The sequence below is a fragment of the Pseudorasbora parva genome, chromosome 25 (genome assembly GCF_024679245.1).
Source record: "Pseudorasbora parva isolate DD20220531a chromosome 25, ASM2467924v1, whole genome shotgun sequence".
NCBI classification, from domain to species: Eukaryota; Metazoa; Chordata; class Actinopteri; order Cypriniformes; family Gobionidae; genus Pseudorasbora; species Pseudorasbora parva.
This window is the reverse complement of record NC_090196.1, coordinates 23,578,219-23,597,897: the sequence shown is the minus strand read 5'-3', so window position 1 is coordinate 23,597,897 and position 19,679 is coordinate 23,578,219. Positions and strand designations below refer to the sequence as shown.

At 39.2% G+C, this 19,679-nt stretch overlaps 1 protein-coding gene across 1 annotated transcript in view; it reads left to right on the top strand.

Moving 5' to 3' along the window:
* jph3b (junctophilin 3b) overlaps positions 1 to 12,425 on the top strand; it is a 47,789-nt gene extending 35,364 nt beyond the window's left edge. The window contains exons 4-5 of the mRNA XM_067435815.1: positions 165 to 1,138; positions 8,542 to 12,425. Coding sequence (XP_067291916.1) covers positions 165 to 1,138; positions 8,542 to 8,622 — 1,055 coding nt within the window. The 3' untranslated portion in view covers positions 8,623 to 12,425. The remainder of the gene's footprint in view (positions 1 to 164; positions 1,139 to 8,541) is intronic.
* The last annotated feature ends 7,254 nt before the right edge of the window (positions 12,426 to 19,679 follow it).

Here is a 19,679-nt window from a genome sequence, read left to right as displayed (position 1 = left end):
TTATCTTAATTACATACACATTTATTTATTTTGCTTAAGACAGATGGAAGGATCTGCAAGGGCATGTTCCTATTCCATACACCCCCTTTTCAGTACATTTCAAGCAAAGCATGTGGCATGACTACGTTTCAGAAATAAAACTTAAGATTTGTTTCTATGTGTAGGAGTGGAGTGCCAGCGACCCAAACAGCAGAACTCGAGCGAGAACGATGTGGAAGTGATCTCCAGTGGGACTGCGGACAGCACTGAGCTTTATATGAAGGGCTCCACACCCCCGGACTTAACCCCAGAGGTGAGCCCTACTCCCAGCAGGCCCTCCACACCTCCCAGAAGCCCGACGACCAAATCTTCCCACCGCACCAAAAATGCCCGCTTTCTGCGACAGACTGCAGTGGACGAGGAGCGCGGGGGGACGCAAGAGATCCAGGTGCTGATGGAGGGGAGAGGTGGTGGTGGTGGTTCGGGAGGAGGTGGAGAGTACCTGAGGGCTAACAGCTGGAGTGAGGACAAGCGTGCCTCACGTGGGGGCAGTAGTAGAGGCGGTAGTCATGGCAGCAGCCGCTCTACAACCCCTTCAGTACAGGACGAGGTGCGGGTTGGGGCGGCGCGGGCCAACGGCCACAAGCACGCCTCCAATCATAAGCCTAGAGACCACAGCTCCTCCAATCACAAAACGCCACGGGAAAGGAGGCCAGACGGACCCTCGGCTTCCTGGACATCTCAGCGGGTACACGGGGACAGTTTGGCTCACTCCCGTCTCCTAGAGCAGGACGAGGAAAAACTGAGCAATTACGAAATGGAGATGAGGCCGTTACAGCCAATGGACTCCCATAACTCCCAGAAGCCCTATGGGCATGGGGAGGAGTGGCATGGTCAGTCGGAGTCCCGAGCACATACACTACAGCGACGGGGTAAAAATCGCGATCGGGAGCGGGACATCCGGGATGCCTCAGGGCCCAGGGATGCCCGGGAGGGGCCGGCTCCAGACTCGGTGCAAAAGTTGGACAGTCTACGAGTGGGGGAAAAGTTAGAGGCACGGCCCCTCCGTAGGGACCTCACGCTCTCACCCCCACAGAAATCCCCACCTATTGCACTAGAGCACGACGACGAGAATCACTCTCAGCTCAAAGTGAACTCGGTAAGTAAAGTTGCACTACACTCAACACAGGGAGAGCGACTTTGAGGAAAAGTTTACCCGAAAATGAAGTTCTGGTATCATTTACTCACCCTCATATAGGTCCAAATCTGACTTTCTTCTGTTCAACACAAAAGCTAAAAATTGTCGATTTGCATTTACAATAAATGAGGACAGAAGCTCTCAGGATTTAAAAAGGATGCTAAACACCATAAAAGTATGGTAAAAGTGGCCCTTGTGAGCCCTGAGTGAGAAACAGGTGACTTCTATGGTAGGGGTGTCCACTCCTGCTCCTAAAGGGCCAATATCCTGCAGTGTTTAGATCCAACCTGGCTCAACTCACTTGCCGGGACATTTATAGTAACCATGAAGACTTTAATTAATTCAGGTGTGCTTCTTTATGACTGTATCTAAGGGTCTGTTTACACCTGGTATTAGGAAGTCACAAGTGGACGATGCTAAATACTGTTGTAAACAGGGTCTAAAACATTTTGAGCTTGTCCTCTTTCGGCTACTTACAGAGGTAACCGGAAATGCATTGTGTTGTGCAATGTGTTCAAACAGCCACAAAAGAATGCCTACTCCGCCTACTGACCTAATATGTTAACATTATGGGTAGCGCGCTAGCCAACCAGGATTTAAACTTTGTCGGCTGAAGACCCAAGTCTGGTTTGAGGAAAACGAACCAAGCACAATGTTCTCTCAACATTCCTAATTTCTAACACACACTCACATGGTTCAACGTGGTCTTGCAGCTGTCAGAGCAGAAACGAAAGCTGATGCTCTCCATATGTTTTTCTGTCGTCTCCAATCGTGTTTGTATGTAAATTGTGGGAGCTCCTTTCATTCATTATGCCTGGTTCAGACTACACGGTATTAGCCCGAATTTGGCATGATTCGTTTGACGTAAGGTGTTGTAGGGATTCATAAACGACAACGGAATTTAGGAAGTATAGTGTGTCATAGCATACAACAACCGAATCCGCGTCTGCGATAGTTCACGACAGAAAAACTAGCATGTTGAATTTTTTTTTCGGCCCTTCACGACAGGTTCTGTCCAGGTTCCGTCACATGGGTGACGCTGACCAACCGGAGCACAGATACTTTTCGTACACAGCTTTCAAACACGGCAAAACGAAAGAGAGATGATGGTGCGGCTAAAGTTAGGTGGAATTATAAAACGGAGGAAAGGTTCGTGGAGCTGCGGCAACCGTACTCCTGCCTGAAAGATGTTTCATCAAGTGACTGCCATGACCAAATAATAAAAGAAAAATGCTGGTGAACGATAGCGGAAGCCCTTCAGCAACCCGGTAAGTAAGGTTACTGGAATTAGCTGTAAAAAATAAACCCATTGCTTTAATGTAAGCTTAATAGATGTTTTACAAATACATTGTGGTGGCAAGCTTTTACTACTGGCTAATAAGGAAATATTTTATATAAAAAGAACAATATTTTACCTCAAGTTCTCTTTGGAGGATTGACAGCCCATACTGTCCTCTTCCAGCCAGCCGGGAACGTGCCCATGGTCCATGGGTTTTCTTTCTATTTTTGCGATTTTCTAAACCTAAAACAGCTAAGCCCCTTTCACACTGTGATTCCGGCAAATACACGGATAATGCGACCCGGCATTTGTTCCCAGGCTGCTAGATTTGGTCCATTCACACTGCCAGCGAAATACCGTAATATGTGCGCTTTCACACACAACCTGTAACAGTCCCGGGTCGAGTTGACACGTGACATCCGGATGTGACGTATAATGGCGAGCGATCTCAGCTTCAGCGCGGATAGTAAGGAGCTCCGTGGTCTCGACTTGTGTCCAGTTTGCGCACATTTCTGCTTGTTTAATTTTAGTTTATTTTGTATACGAATACTCTCTGCGTTTAAAACATCGACTAGCTCTTCTGGCACTGCAGGGTTGTATTATTGAAAAAAACAAGTTCTAGGAGTCGCACGATAACTACGTACATGTTGCGGCATTAGTTTTGGCTTTTGTTCACACAGCGCTCGTCCCGGATCGAACCCCTCAATGTTACTAGGTCCCCGACCCGGGTTCAATTGGGTAATCAATTCCGGGACGTGGTTGCTTTCACACAGAAGGCGACCCAGCAACGTTCCGGGAATATTGCGGGTCAGACGTGCAGTGTGAAAGGGGCTGTAGTAGGCCACAAAACACGCTGCTTCAGACATTGTTTGTTACACTCTTGTTTCTAAAAGGCGATGATATCACATGCGACATCGCGACAACGAGCGATAATTGGTCGAGTAGCAACGTGTAGTCTGACGTTTCTTGTCCAGGACACAACAAGATTTTAGCAGTCAAAACCACATAATCTGACACTGTGACTATCGTAAGAGACAAAATGATTGTGTAGTCTGAACCAGGCATTAGTTTGAAAGATCTGAAAAGCCCCATACATTTACCCACGAGTAATAGACCCTCTCCTCGAAAAATCAGGACAGAAGTGGTTGGAAGTAGACAAAAGTGACGATTTTAAACACCAGGTGTACTCTCTTCTACTTGTGATGTGATCAAAAAAAAATCTTAATACCAGGTTTAAACCAGCCCTAAGCTCTGCAGGATTGTTGGCCTCCAGGACCATGATTGGACGTGGCAATTTTATGGTGTTTTTGTATTCATTCATTGTATTTGCAGGGACAAAAGTGTCTTCAGAATGTCTCTTTTTGTATTTCATGGAAGGAAAGTAAGTCATACGGGTTTTGAAACAAATACGAGGGTGAGTAATGTCAACAGAATCTTAATATCTGTCCAATAAAACATTTGAATATTTAATTATTTAAAAACTATTTAAGTAATTATACATTTTTAAAACCGCACCAGGTCTTTTAGTATGCATCAATGTCTGAGAACGCACGGGTAGGAAGAATAACTGCCAGAAAAAAAAGTGTAAGGGTTTGGCACCCAAGAGACCATAGGAGCCGACAACAGCCCAAGACATACAACCTGCACTCATATCCAAACTTCAAACTGTCCCCTTCCACTGCCTAACGGCCCTACGATCTCTTGCTGCACTAAGAACACCTTAGTAACAGCAAATTGGCAAAGTGGCTCCTTCCACAACGCAGCCCTGCATTGGCTGTCCCACACTCTGTTGCTAGGGAACAGCTTATGCCTTGCTCAGGTTGTGGCCAATCAAATGACAAGAGTGAGTTCTAGTAAGGAGGGGGTTTATGTTTGTAGCTGCAGAGAGGCAAGCAATGCAGCAGACTTGTGTAAGACAGGTTAACATGAAACAGAAACACATCGGCACAATAGCTAGCCCTGGTTCAGGAATTAACAAACACTGTCAATGCTTTTAACAACATTTATACATTCCCGAGATAAACAACTGATTAGCTTAGCACAGCAGGAAGAAGAACAGCTCCTAAACAGGGCACAACTGTCAGACTGTACAATAAAACAACTGTGGAGGCTAAATGTGGTTGCTCAAGAGGAAGACGCACTAAATGTGACTGTGTGAGACACGCTTGTCCTAATTCATTGTGCAAAATCAGTGCTCACGGCATCTTCTTAACAGTACTGTGTCCGGTTCGCTTGTCACAGCCTAATTTCATGCCTCACATGTGTCTTGCATGTGCAGCGCGCGTGTCCCTCCGCTCAACGGTTGTAAACATTGTCCGCGATACGCTTACATGAGCCCATCAATTAAAAAGCGCGCTTGACAAACCCGGCTCGTTGCAAATATGTTCGTCCTTACGAGAGCTGGCACAATGCAGTACAGACTCTCATTTCCATTGAGATAATACCGTATCTCACCGGTGAGCCGAGGGGAATGGAATAATCATGCGGCTTTCTTTAAACACGCACCGTAGTGTGCAAATGTGTTTTGTATTGAATCTAGGACTCTGTATGTTGACTGCTTAATACACTAGAGGAAATTCACTTAAACAGTTGCATAACTTTAGCATGTGATATTATGGCACAATTTCACTGTGATATTCACGCAACAGCTTGAGTTTTTCAGTCATTGTAATTCTTTATCGGTGCAAACATGCTTCCTTTCTATGCCAATTCGGTTTATAGAGTGCACTGTATTCACAAAAGTGGGCACTATTTGCACTAATGTTAACTATTTGCAGCACACTCATAGCCAACTAAGACTAAGTTGGTAGAGTGTAGAGTGTACAGAATGTATATTCAAGAGCACTTTTGGCATTTTAAGAGCTTGTTTAGGGGCCTAGAGTAAAGTGGTAATGCAATGCTGTAATGTCAAAGTGACTCCACAATATAGCAATTTGGTACATCCAATTCTGACTATAGATGTTCATACGAATCTGTATGGTTTACTGTGATTATGTAATGGCTAAAGTATACTTTTATTTATATGCATACACTAGGTTGTGAGTGACACAAATTTCAACATACTGTACAGGCTGTTTTTTCTAATTGCACATACTCTGTTAGCTCAGCTTGCACCACTTCATTGATTTTTTTGTTGTTGCACCAATTAGTTTGTCCACAAGGTGCCAACATTGTGCCAGCCAGTTGTTTCAAGGTTGAAAAAGTAAAGGATGAGACGGTTGTCTGGCTATCACCAGACCAAGCTCAATTTAAAATTGAACATTGCTCTGGGGAGTCTGCTCTGTATTTTTTACTGCACAAGAGGCGTGATCAACGGGCATTACGCAAATGACTCTGTACCATAGACTGTAAAAAAATATGGACGTAGTGTCCGTGACGTCACCCATAGGATTCCGATAAGCCGCTCTGAAGCTTAAAGTAGGGGCGAGCTGGGCGTTGCGATCTTGTGAGCGAGTCATCGCGTCTCACTCCCGGATAACAGAAAATGGGCAAAAAGGCGGGATGTGTGCGGAGCTTAGGTGATGCAATGACTAGAGAGGGTTTGGCAATCCACCTGTATCCACCAGCAAACCACGCCCTTAATTATGCAGAACTTTAAGGCTTTATATAACGTAAACGAATGAGTTATAAAAAAATTCACCCCCTTCACAGTTGTCATGAAGGTCAAAATTAGCCGTATAGGCAAAAAAAATACACATTTGTACCAGGCTGTAAACATGTTTTTTTCTGCTGTAAAGTTGGGTATTTTAACATGGGGCCCAATAAGATTTTGCTCCCTTCTGGAGCCTCTAGTGGCCAGTTGAGGAATTGCAGTTTACATTACTTCCGTATTGGCTTCAAGAGAGATCGCGGGAGATCGCTTGCTCTGTATGCAATTGAATGGTCCTTCAACCAATCAGACCACAAGAGGAGTGATCAACAGGCAATGACCCATCGTTTCTCCATCCGACATCATGTTAAACCCGCCAATAGCACGCCAGGTGGATAAGCCAGTCTGTGATTGGTCCTGCAAAAGTGTAACAGAAGCAGGATAAATGAATGTACAGGTTTCCAGTCTGGTTTCCAGACAGGCTTCCAGTTGCAGGGCGAAGTCAAATCGCCGGTAGATCAGGCTGGGTTTACCCAGTCTAATGAGACGGAACAATGACAACAAACTACTGAAAACCTAAATAACAATAGACAGCCGCATTGACTAACGCATGTGTGAGGGGGTTAAATTAAATCAAAATGGAAGTTTTTTGGCTTTTAGAATGAATATGTTAGCCTTAATGTTATCTATAAGCTAGTGTGGTACAGAATGCACATTTTGAAGATATAATCATTCAAACTTACAGTCTCTCGCTTTAGCCAATGATTCTGATGGCATCACTCATCACTTCTCATCAGATGTTCTGTCCAATCAAATGCTCTCTAGAATCGGAAGCGTCCCGCCCCCTGAAGCTGTGGCTAAAATTGGTCACTTGTTCACACATTATTTTCTTTCTACATTGTAAATGGCTCATACTGTACTATATGGAAGACAGGGAACGATTCAGACAGATTAAATATGCTTTCCATTGGGGCGAATGAAGTCTGGATTCATGTTAGAGACTAGAGACCGGTCTAGAGTCATGATAGAACAGACTGGACAATATGCGCAAGACAGCGCAGGCCATCGAGCCCATTTGAATTCTGCACAGAATGCTATATTTTAAAGTGATATGGAGGAGATTAGAAGGAGAAAGGGTTAGAGGTTAGGAGGAAACGGAGGCTTTACCGAGCTCAACAGTTCTGGATGAGCTGTGAACTAAATTAAATGCTATTGGCTATTTAAAGAAGGGGGAGGAGCTATTTGATATGTCCCGTCTTGTTTTCCTGTTTCAGTGGAAATTACTTCAACACACTGAATTTAAGCACTTCAGTGGGCCTTTAAGATATACCTGCAACTAGTTTAAAAGAGTACAAAGACATTTTTATCAGTCATAACGTCTGAAGAGAAATAGTGCAAACACTGGACAAGGGTGAAACTTGTGGGTATGTGTCGTTTGCGTATGCTATTAAATAGTATACTTTGAAAAACTATGTATTCAGCTGTACACATGTTACGCATTCTCATTAAACCTAATGTGTACTTTGAGCTTAAGTGACTTGCATAGGGTGAATGCTGAATGCTAAGCTAGTTCACTGTGATTACTACACACCCGTAAGACCTCCGTTCATCTTCAGAACACAGTTTAAGATATTTTATATTTAGTCCGAGAGCATATCCAAGTGTATGCACACTATACTGTCCATGTCCAGAAAGGGAATAAAAACATCATCATAGTAGTCCATCTGTGACATCAGTTAGTTAATTAGAATATCTTGAAGCATCGAAAATACATTTTGGTCCAAAAATAACAAAAAATACAACTTTATTCAGCATTGTCTTCTCTTCCGCGTTTGTTTTGAACGACATTAGGGTGAGTCATTAATGACATAAATTTCATTTTTGGGTGAACTAACTCTTTAAGGCCTGGTTCCACAGACCGGGCTTAGATGAAGCCAGGATTAGGCCTCCTTAGTTAAATTATTAGTTAAAGTTAAGCAGCTTTTATAAACATTCCATGGGAAAAAAAAACATTACTGGTGGGTATCTTGAGACAAAACAATGGCATTGACATATTTTATGATTTTTAAGTGCAAGTTGCTTTAAGTTAAGACAGCTTAAACATGCAGTTTAGTTTAAGACTTGTCTGAGAAACCGGGGGTAATTGTCATAATAATATGAGAAACCGGGGGTAATTGTCATAATAATATAGTTCAGACAAAATAAATCAATGTTATTTTGTAGGATTTCTAATGAGGCACTAAAGTGAATACCAATTAAAGGCTCTTTCAGCCAATGAAATCGCTTGTTGTGTAATTCCACAGGGTAAATTGTGTTTAGCACATTTTGTATAGAGCATTGTGTCACATTGTGTATAGAGCATGTTTGCACTGTGACCCGATTCGCACAATTTTATAATGAATATAGTTAGACAACATGCAAATAAAAACTATTGCTGAAATCCATGCTGTGTAAACAAATCCTGACCTTTCTCTTTTTCTCTTTCTCACTCAACAGGGCTCCAACTCTATTCTGGTAGTCATGGTGATTTTGCTCAACATTGGAGTCGCCATTTTGTTTGTCCATTTTTTTATTTAAACTCTGCATTGCCTATCAATTCCTTTTGTCCAGCTACACTATTATCAAATCAATACTAGTATCATCACGACTGATCTGGTCCCGGCCCGTTTTTTTTTAAACAAACGACCAATGTACTTCTATTGAAGTTACAGCACGTCAGTATGAGGACTGAGGAAGGAAACAACACAAAACTGGGCCCAGCGGTTCTATCTGCTTTTCTGTCTCCAAAGAGCTCGTTTTGATTTCTTAATTATTATTTTATAAAATCTGAAATAGTTACAAGCATCCTTTTGAACTTCTGGTTTTATCCTATGTATTCACTCACTCATTATTGCTGATATAAATTGATATACTTGTTTCTCTTTTTTATTTCATATTCTTACTTGCCTTTGACAATGCTGGTGGCTTTTTTTTTCCGTTTCGGTTTGTATTTGGGTGTTGGACTCATTTGAACGGTGGCTTTGGTGAGGGAGGGTGTGCAAGGTGGCGTAAGGGTGAAGGGCGACCACCATCATCATCTTTTCGGGTGATGGCAGCGTTACACAGCTATGATGTCAACAGGTTCAAAGTGATGGGAAACGGCCCCTGTCTAACACCACCCGCCTCCCTCGCGCACCACTCCTATGCATTGCTTATGTTTCTCCATGTCTTCGTTTTTGTCACTCATTGAAATAACATGCCAACCGCTCCTCTCATTTCCTGTACACCTCCGTTTTCCTTCTGTGTGGTACGTCAACTACCAGTGGACCCCAGAATGTCATAGTGGGCCTGAAATGAAAATTAAAAACATTTTTAAAATTAGATTAGATTAGCAACAGAGCTTTTTGAAGGCTAAACACCTTTGAATTTGCCTAAAAATGTTGCATATGCCGAAAAGAAATCGGCTAAACAAGCACAACCACACCAAAGTGGGTTAGTAAAAGTTCAAGTCTGATAATTACAGAGACACAGTGCCACCAGCGTTTCTGCATTTGCAACATTTGCACTCGGGCGAGTCTGACCCATATGCATTTGGAAAAATTCCCAGATCCAAAAGTTCTACGATCTAAAAGGGCTTCATCATTAATCTTGCTCCAAATGAAAAAAAATGTTTCCCCCCAGCAGAATAAATCATAACACATTTTTGACTCATTTATCTTTTCATAAACAGGTCCTGCATGTGTACATTCAACACAACGTAGCATGGATTTGATCTTTGGAAGCACTTCCCTAAGTTTGATCTTTTCCGCAGCATTATGTTATTTTAACGTTGTTGAATGTTGTATGAGGGCTAGCACATGACATTCTGTGAGGTCATCATTATAAACCTCCCACCCCACACTCTCTTTGATGAAATCACAAGAACGTGCGAGCACCTGCCAACCTCACCATGCACACCTGAAAGCCATGCTGCGCGAGATGCTGGTGTTCCCGACCAGACATTCAAGAGACTGTTAACGTTTTTTCCCAACTGCTGCTTTCAAAAAAAACAAATCTTTATTGATAAAAGAAAAAAAAACAACTTTTTTAGCTATTTGCAAGACGTCTGAAAAATGCCGACTGCCTTGTTTTTCTAAAATTAAAAGGAAAAAAAAACAAAGTTGCATGCTAATGTATGTTTTAGTTTTGTACAGATATCCTTATCGGGGGGGAAACATAAAGAAAAGTGTGATAGCAGTTTTGGACAAGGTGTCCAAAAAACGGATTTCATTTGGACTTCCATCAAAATGTTCATAAATTTGTGAGTATTGTACAAATTGGTGATTTTGTATGAATTCAAACAACCTGACTCGTAAGAAAATGTATTATTTGTTGGTAGAACCTCGCCATAAAGGTCTACCCTTAAAACGAACACTCAAAAGATTAGTTCATCCAATAATGAAAATGTTGTTCCAAACCTGTATGAGTTTCTTTCTTCTGTTGAACACAAAAGAATATATTTTAAAGAACGTTGGTAACCAGACATTTGACGCCACCCAGTGACTTCATTAGTAGGAAAGACAAAAGCAATGGGCGCCGTTGACCAGTGTTTTTGTGTAACCCATTACAAGTAACTTGAGTTACATAATTAGATTACATTTAAAGTAACTAGTAAAGTAACACATTACTTTTAAAATGTACAACAAAATATCTGAGTAACTTTTTCAAAAAAGTAACGCAAGTTACTTTTTCACATATATTTGACTGACAGCTCTCCTTTCACCATGTTGAGAAAAATTGAGAGTAAGTACAGACGCGTTGATGGTTATTGTAGTTCTAGACTAAATTATTATTAGACTAAATTATTATTATTCATCTCACTTGCACAATAAAGATTCAGTACTCCTCAAAATTAATAAAATCAGTCAAATGCAAAATCTGAATACTATGCAAACATCCAATAATTAAATGTTAAATAAAACTAATATTAGTATGCATTTAATCTACCTTTATAGACCAATAATTCAGTTAAACCATGAGCAAAAACGACAAGAACTTTTGTTTTTATTGGTAAAACTTTTTTCCTTTATCTCTCCTATTCCTATTCTTTCATTATCCAGAATGGCAGCACAGCTGAAAGGTTTGTTTGAGCTGCGCCCTCTACTGTACATGTTTGAATTAGCTTTTTTACCTCAGCCTGAGGCTTATTATTTCAATTGTGGTATGAAGAGGTCTTTACATTTGCACAAAATATTACTTTTTTGTTATAAAAAAACAAAACAAAGAAAACAAGCCCAGCCCAGGTGAAAAAGTAGAAAAAGTCATGCGAAAGTAACGTAATATTACTTTTCTTAAAAAGTAACTAAGTAACTCAGTTACTTTTTAAGAGAGTAAAGCAATATTGTAATGCTTTACTTTTCAAAGTAACTTTCCCCAACACTGCCGTCAACTGTCTGGTTACCAACGTTCTTTAAAATATCTTCTTTTGTGTTCAGAGAGAAGAAACTCATAGGTTTGGAACAACACGAGAGTGATAAATGATGGCAACATTTTTAGTCTTGGGAGGACTATCCCTTTAATAGAACGTAAACAGACCCTACGAAAAAGTACAAACGAGATTCTCCAACAAGCTGTCATAAGAGTGTGTTGAAATCTTGTACCTTGTTGGCCAACGGCATGGTACACAGTGAAATAGGTCTGATCGGGCATGCCAATGATGAACTCGAGGTCCAAGCGCTGGTCTCGGCATCCAGAGGTCTTTCCGCCCCAAAATCAGAGATGAAACTAAAACGAGTGAAACAAACAATCAAAGAGAGGTGTTTTGTTTATTTTTTTATAGCCAGCTAACAGAACGCAAAGACTGAGATGTTTTTATAGCATGTGTGTATGGGCTTGTACTCTCCCCCCTTGAGTCTGTCCTGGCAATGATTCATTCACAGTTTGTGTACTCTTTCTCTATCCCTCTTTCTCGCCCACCTCCCTTCCTTCCCCATATTTCTCCGTTTCTCTATCCAGCCGAAAAAAGAAAAAAAAAGACATGTACAAATGACAACTATGCTGAACGCAAGCTGGGGGCCCAAATGTATGGAGTCGTGCATTTGCTCACCTCGAGTCCTGTTCCAGGAAGTTTGCGAATCGCTGACTGGCTCACTTTGATACCACAACGGCTGTATGTGACGGGGATGGTGGGATTGCAAAGGGTCTTTGAAACAGGAAGTTGCTGCAGTTGACCCGCACCGCCGGCTCTTGTACCGTTTGACCTGGATGTATCCGTCACCCTATGCGCCTATAGCATGCCCAAGCATGCCCAGTTCTTTTATCTCTCTCTTTCTCTTCCTCTATCATTCAGTTCTTTAATTTTCCTGGGGGTCTGTTTCTTTTTTGAGTTATATGGAGAAAATAATGAAAGTGTTTGAAAGTAAGCACTTGTGTTGTGGTTATTGAGTCTGTTTTGTTTGTTTTTTTCTGCTGTCTTTCTCCGTATCTGTCAAAAAGCTATCATGTGGTGATGCATTTACAGAAGATGGAAATGATATTATGGAACATTATTGGTTCATCAAGCTGACAAAATCAAAGTCATGTTTCACCCCCAAATCAAAAAATAAAATGCAATTATATATTTGGATACAGATAATTAAACCTATATTAAAATTGTTACAATATTTTTTACCTGTGAGATTATTTATGGCAATTAAGATATAAATACAAACATACTCTCCCCAGACATACAACTTTTACACTATTACTATGTGAAACAAAATTAGATTGCACACTTTGAATCTAATAATACTAGTGCAGTATGTCATAACAGTCTTTGTTTTTGCTTTGAAAAAATAAATAAAATGACTAGTACAACAATGAAAATAATTTAATTACTGTAAGAATTACCCAAAATATTAATTTCAAGATTGGGGGGGGGGGGGGTGCTTAACTGTCATGCAAACTATGCAAAGAATAAATAAAGAAATAATGTTCATAAAATAGTCTTCATTGTCTTAACATAAAGTATGATTTCTTGTTTTTTCTGATGTTATGTGATTTGTACAGCATTTATACATAATTTGATTATGCTTGTACACGGCATCTCGTTTTTAATAGAAAAATCATTGTATTACAGAATCTTTTAACAGTAATAAAGTAAAAATGAATACTGTAGTAACAATAATCACTGATAATATTTACAAAAAATGGCAATGAGGAGAAAAACTTGAACTGCACTTTCAAAATATAATTCTTATTACGTATTCTAATTCATAGTTTTCTTATTTTTTTCTTTTGATTTTGAAGATTTTCTTGACAGGTTTTAAGCAAGTTACAGTGAAAGGAATATTCCTAGAGCAGACAATTGTGAATAAAAACACAAGCAGCTGATGCATTCAGATTTCCAAGGTGGGAGTTTGTCATCGCTATATTAGAGGTGTGGCCAAGAATTAGGGGTGTGGTCTATCTAACTTGACACATCCCGCATATGAAGATTATCTTATTTTGGAAAAAAAAGCACTGTTCTTATCTGTCAGGACGTCCTCTATCAAGACTGTCATGAATGCAAATGAACCTACTTGATGGATTGCGATTTAAAAAAAAAAACGAAATGCACTGAAAATATGAAATACAGTCTGCATGGGCACAAGGTCAATTCATTTTATCTTCAAAGTCTCTCTCATGTCCTTGTTTTGTCTCTTTCTCTCACTTTCATCCTTGTCCTCTCCTACAGAAACTAGCCCACATGTCATCTCTCCTATTGTCACATCACTGAATCATGGATGTGGAATGCTTACAAATAAGCGTAAAAATCCACCCCTATAAACGACTTGAGATAGTTCGCAAATGTCCACAGAGGCACCTGTGCAAAATCTTGTTCTTAAAGGAATAGTTTACATGAAAACAAAGAAAATTTGGTCATCATTTACTCACTCTCATGTCATGTTTTATCTTCTGAGGAACATAAAAGCAGAAATTTTGATGACTGTTCTGGCTGCACTTTTCCATATACATGAAAGTGGATGGGGACCAGGTCTGTCAAACTCCAAAAAGACAAAAAAATGTACCATAACAGTATCATAAAAGTGGTCCATAACCTGATTTGCTAACTACAAACAACAACTTCAGTGACTTTTTTTATTTTTACGTGGAATGAAGGCCCATTAACACCGAAAAGGATAGGAGAGTCCACACCACAACTATAAAGATCACGACACAGGGGAAATATATAGTTTAAATCGTTTTGACAATTTTTTTTTACAGCTGATTAATTGTAAAAGCATTGACAGTCAATCAAAATCCAGTTCTGCTTTAAAGAGCTTAAGCATTTAAAGTGGCAGATAACACAAGTGTGGCACGCTTATAATAAACAGAACAAAATAGTGTGTTGGTGTGGACGCTAATATAGTTATTGTTATAGCCTTAAAGGGATAGTTCACCCAAAAATGCTCTTCCAACCACTATAATGGGAGTGAATGGCAGCCCAAAATTTGAAGACCAAAAAAAGTGCATCCATCCAATATACAAGTGACCCACACTGCTCCGGGAGGTTAATAAATGCCTTCTGAAGTGAATCAATGGGTTTGTGTAAGAAAAATATCCGTATTTAAACCTTTATAAAGTAAACTATCTGGCATTCACCAGACAGCCTTCCGTATTCAACTAACAAAAAAGCGTAACTGGCACAACAAGTGATGTTGGACATAGCCTAAGTGGTTTAAACTGTGAGAGGCATTACACTTTCTTCATAAGTTGCTTCAAATGACTTTTATTAACCACCCGGAGCCGTGTGGATAACTTTTATAACAGATGGATGCACTTTTAAAAGCTTAAAATTTGCTGTCATTATAAAGCTTGGATTAGCCAGGATATTTTTTTCCATATAACTCTTGGTTGTATTCGTCTCGAAGAAGAATGTCATATACACCTAGGATGGCTTGAGGGTGAGTAAATCATGGATCATTTTAATTTTTTGGGTGAACTATCCCTTTAAGACTACAGGTTACCAATAAGCTATATAGTGAACATAATACTGAATTTTCCGCATGGGTGCAAGTATGGGTTAGTTAGAACCGGTGGGATATTCTAATGATATTACACTAGAGTACTTCTTTTTACCCTACTGGGCATTGGTGGCATTTTTACATGGCTGCCTCTATCTCCCCTCCACTATTACTGTGCTTCTGACCGGCTGCCTGTCTGCTAGGAAGTTAAGCCAATTTTGTCTGAGATTACTGTAACAGAATCACTGTGTAGAGTTCAGCCTTGTCCCAGCACTAGAAGAGGATTATGGGTGATTTCTTTAAATCTATTGGTAAGACGGAAGTCAAGAAGGAGAGAGAGCGAGAGAAAGATGACGTGTTCTCAAAACGACCCTTACAGCGTATCTCACACAAACATTAAAAGGTCACCTCAAAATCAAAGAAACGAAATAGGTTTTGCATAAAGAAAATTAAGTCAATTATTAGGATCATTGTTCTTTTTTTTATTTAACATTTTCATTAAAAAATGGGCTTCAGTTCTCACTAATGTGTCCAGATGCCTTAGTATTACGTTTTTTTAACTCCCTTTATTCTCAAACATATAACAGAGATTGTCATTATTCTGTGTAAGTGTAATTTTTTAACTTTATTTGAGTAAAACATACTGTAATACAATATTATTTAAAACAGCATAAATGAAAGGCACACAAAATATTACAATGTACAACTTTTTAATGTAATGGAAATCATATTTTGTTTGCATTACATTAATGTTTTTTTTGCTGTACTAAAGTTTATTGTAATACGATTATTTTAAATCAGCATAAAGACAGTCCAACAAATATGACAAAATACAGTAATGAGATTATGAGAATGTTTTTATGAAACATTCAATGCAATAAAATGTAGTGGAAAAAAATTATGAAAAACTAGTCTTAAAAATAGATACTAAATAGAAAAAAAGTATATATAGTGCCATTTAAAAGTTTAAGGGTCATTAAAAAAATTTTTTTTAAAATATGTCTGTTATACTCACCAATGTTTAATTTATTTGTTTAAAAAATAAAATAAAAACAATAATTATTATTATTTATTATTATCATTATTAAAAATATATATAAAAAAAAAATGTTCTGCTTAATATTTTTGTGAAAATTGTGTTTTCTTTGTGTGTGTGTGTGGTTGTGACTCTTTAGCGCTGCCCACTGCACTCCTCCACGAGCTTGGCTATTTTCAGAAAGAATCGGCACAGCATATCTGTCTTTTAAAGATATGATAAAATTAAGACTCTTCTGAGATATGAAGGATGCAATACTACTCTATAGGTACTCAAGATTGACATGAGATTGGCAGAAATTGTGTGTTATATACCCTTTAATATTATGCAAGGGTTTTGTGAGATTCGGACAGATGCACAGATGCTTTCTTAAACTTCATTGTTACACCTTTGATCACAAAAAGATCATTAAATGGTTCCATTTGCAAGCCTTTTCAAACTGTGCCCAAACAAATTAGATAATGTGAGGAAAAGTGTCCCCAAGCTATAGAATTAGTCAAGCCTCAATTCTGAATCATTATCTTTTATCAAGCTCTCTGTCTGATTGGTTCAGCAGACTAATGAGGTCATAAGAACAGCCACTAGGTAAATAAACGGAATTAAATCAAGTAATGTGACCTACAAACATCATTGTAAATCTTAAAGAACTAGCAATTCTGTCCCTGTTTCTCCCTATTTAAATGTCTTTCTCTTTCTCTCTAACATACACACACTCTCTTCTGACGCGTCTCTTACGACATCAGTTTTATGTGCTTCAGGACGTCAGAGCAGTGTTTTAAAAATGGTGACTATTTAGTTATTTATAAACGCTGTCTTTTTAAAAAAGAAATACAGAATTGTAAAAAAAGATGGAGAGATGGAGAAAGAGGGGGGATGAGAGGAGACAGTTGGCTGCGTAATCGTAACCTCATCCATCTCTCTATCCACCATTTATTATTCATTAGCTTCTCATTCTACATCTTTCATTCTTCACAGCCAACAAAAAATAGGTCAATGTGGGAAGCGCCTTTCATTTGGAAACTGTGATTGCTGGTTGGCCATCCTTTTTAGCTTCAAAGTCTTGAGGAAACTTCTCATACAGTAAATGTTTCTGCCATTCACAAAACACATCTGTTCTGATATTTTTGACTATTATCTCTCACATTCATAAAATTTACTTTAGAAAATTTACTTTAGAATAGAATACACCCATTCTACTGTTTTACTGACAGCAAAGGGTTATTTTGCATTACTTTTGTCCATTTTTGTTGTTAACTAAAACTAAAATCATTGTAATTTATTTAAATAAAGCTGAGAAGAAAAAAAACTTTAAAAAAAATCCTTCAACAAAATGAAAAGTTGAAGTACTAAAATGACAAAAACGAAAATAAAAATTTCACCTAAAGGATTATTAGGAACACCTGTTCAATTTCTCATTAATGGAATTATCTAATCAACCAATCACATGGCAGTTGCTTCAATGCATTTAGGGGTGTGGTCCTGGTCAAGACAATCTCCTGAACTCCAAACTGAATGTCAGAATGGAAAAGAAAGGTGATTTAAGCAATTTTGAGCGTGGAATGGTTGCTGATTATTTCACAATCTGCTCAGTTACTGGGATTTTCATGCACAACCATTTCTAGGGTTTACAAAGAATGGTGTGAAAAGGGAAAAGCATCCAGTATGCGGCAGTCCTGTGGGCGAACATGCCTTGTTGATTTTTGAGGTCAGAGGAGAATGGGCCGACTGATTCAAGCTGATAGAAGAGCAACTTTGACTGAAATAACCACTCGTTACAGCTGAGGTATGCAGCAAAGCATTTGTGAAGCCACAGCACGCACAACCTTGAGGCGGATGGGCTACAACAGCAGAAGACCCCACCGGGTACCACTCATCTCCACTACAAATAGGAAAAAAATGCTCCAATTTGCATAAGCTCACCAAAATTGGAAAGTTGAAGAGTGGAAAAATGTTCCCTGGTCTGAGTCTCGATTTCTGTTGAGACATTCAGATGGTAGAGTCAGAATTTGGCATAAACAGAATGAAAACATGGATCCATCATGCCCTGTTATCACTGTGCAGGCTGCTGGTGGTGGTGTAATGGTGTGGGGGATGTTTTCTTGGCACACTTTAGACCCCTTAGTGCCAATTGGGCATCGTTTAAATGCCATGGCCAACCTGAGCATTGTTTCTGACCATGTCCATCCCTTTATGACCACTATGTACCCATCCTCTGATGGCTACTTCCAGCAGGATAATGCACCATGTCACAAAGCTCGAATCATTTCAAACTGGTTTCTTGAACATGACAATGAGTTCACTGTACTAAAATGGCCCCCACAGTCATCAGATCTCAACACAATAGAGCATCTTTGGGATGTGGTGGAACGGGAGCTTCGTGCCCTGGATGTGCATCCCACAAATCTCCATCAACTGCAAGATGCTATCCTATCAGTATGGGCCAACATTTCTAAAGAATGCTTACAGCACCTTGTTGAATCCATGCCATGTAGACTTAAAGTACTGTAAAAAATGTTTTTGTTTTTTTGTTGGTTTAACTTAAAAAAAAAAGTAAGTAACCTTGTTGCCTTAAAATTTTAAAATTTGAGTTGAAACAATGAAGGAAATTTGTTTAATAAATAGAAACTCAAAATATTATTGTATCTGAACCACATAAAAAATTTGCTAAATCATGAAAATAGCACTATTTGGCATATATATATATAAAATGTTAAGCCACTTTGGGCTACAGAGAAGCAGCACTGAACTGTTGCTCAGTGGTCCAAAGTACCAAATTTTGCATGCCATTCGGAAATCAAGGTGTCAGAGTCTGGAGGAAGACTGGGGAGAAGGAAATGCCAAAATGCCTGAAGTCCAGTGTCAAGTACCCACAGTCAGTGATGGTTTGGGGTGCCATGTTAGCTGCTGGTGTTGGTCCACTGTGTTTTATCAAGGGCAGGGTCAATGCAGCTAGCTATCAGGAGATTTTGGAGCACTTCATGCTTCCATCTGCTGAAAAGCTTTATGGAGATGAAGATTTAGTTTTTCAGCACGACCTGGCACCTGCTCACAGTGCCAAAACCACTGGTAAATGGTTTACTGACCATGGTATTACTGTGCTCAATTGGCCTGCCAACTCTCCAGACGCAAGACCCAACACTCTGGATAAGCTTAAGGCCGCTATCGAAGCATCCTGGGCCTCCATAACACCTCAGCAGTGCCACAGGCTGATCGCCTCCATGCCACGCCGCATTGAAGCCGCATTGAAGCAGTCATTTCTGCAAAAGGATTCCCGACCAAGTATTGAGTGTATAACTGAACATAATTATTTGAAGGTTGACTTTTTTTGTATTAAAAACACGTTTCTTTTATTGGTCGGAAGAAATATGCTAATTTTTTGAGATATGAATTTTGGGTTTTCATGAGCTGTATGCTGAAATCATCAATACTAAAACAATAAAAGACCTGAAATATTTCAGTTGGTGTGCAATGAATCTAAAATATATGAAAGTTGAATTTTTATCATTACATTATGGAAAATAATGAACTTTATCACAATATGCTATTTTTTTAGAAGGATCTATATATATATGGTTTTAGTATTTTTTGTGCGTTTATATACAAAAAATACTAAAACTTAAACATTAAAAATAATATATAAAAATAAAGCCATATTT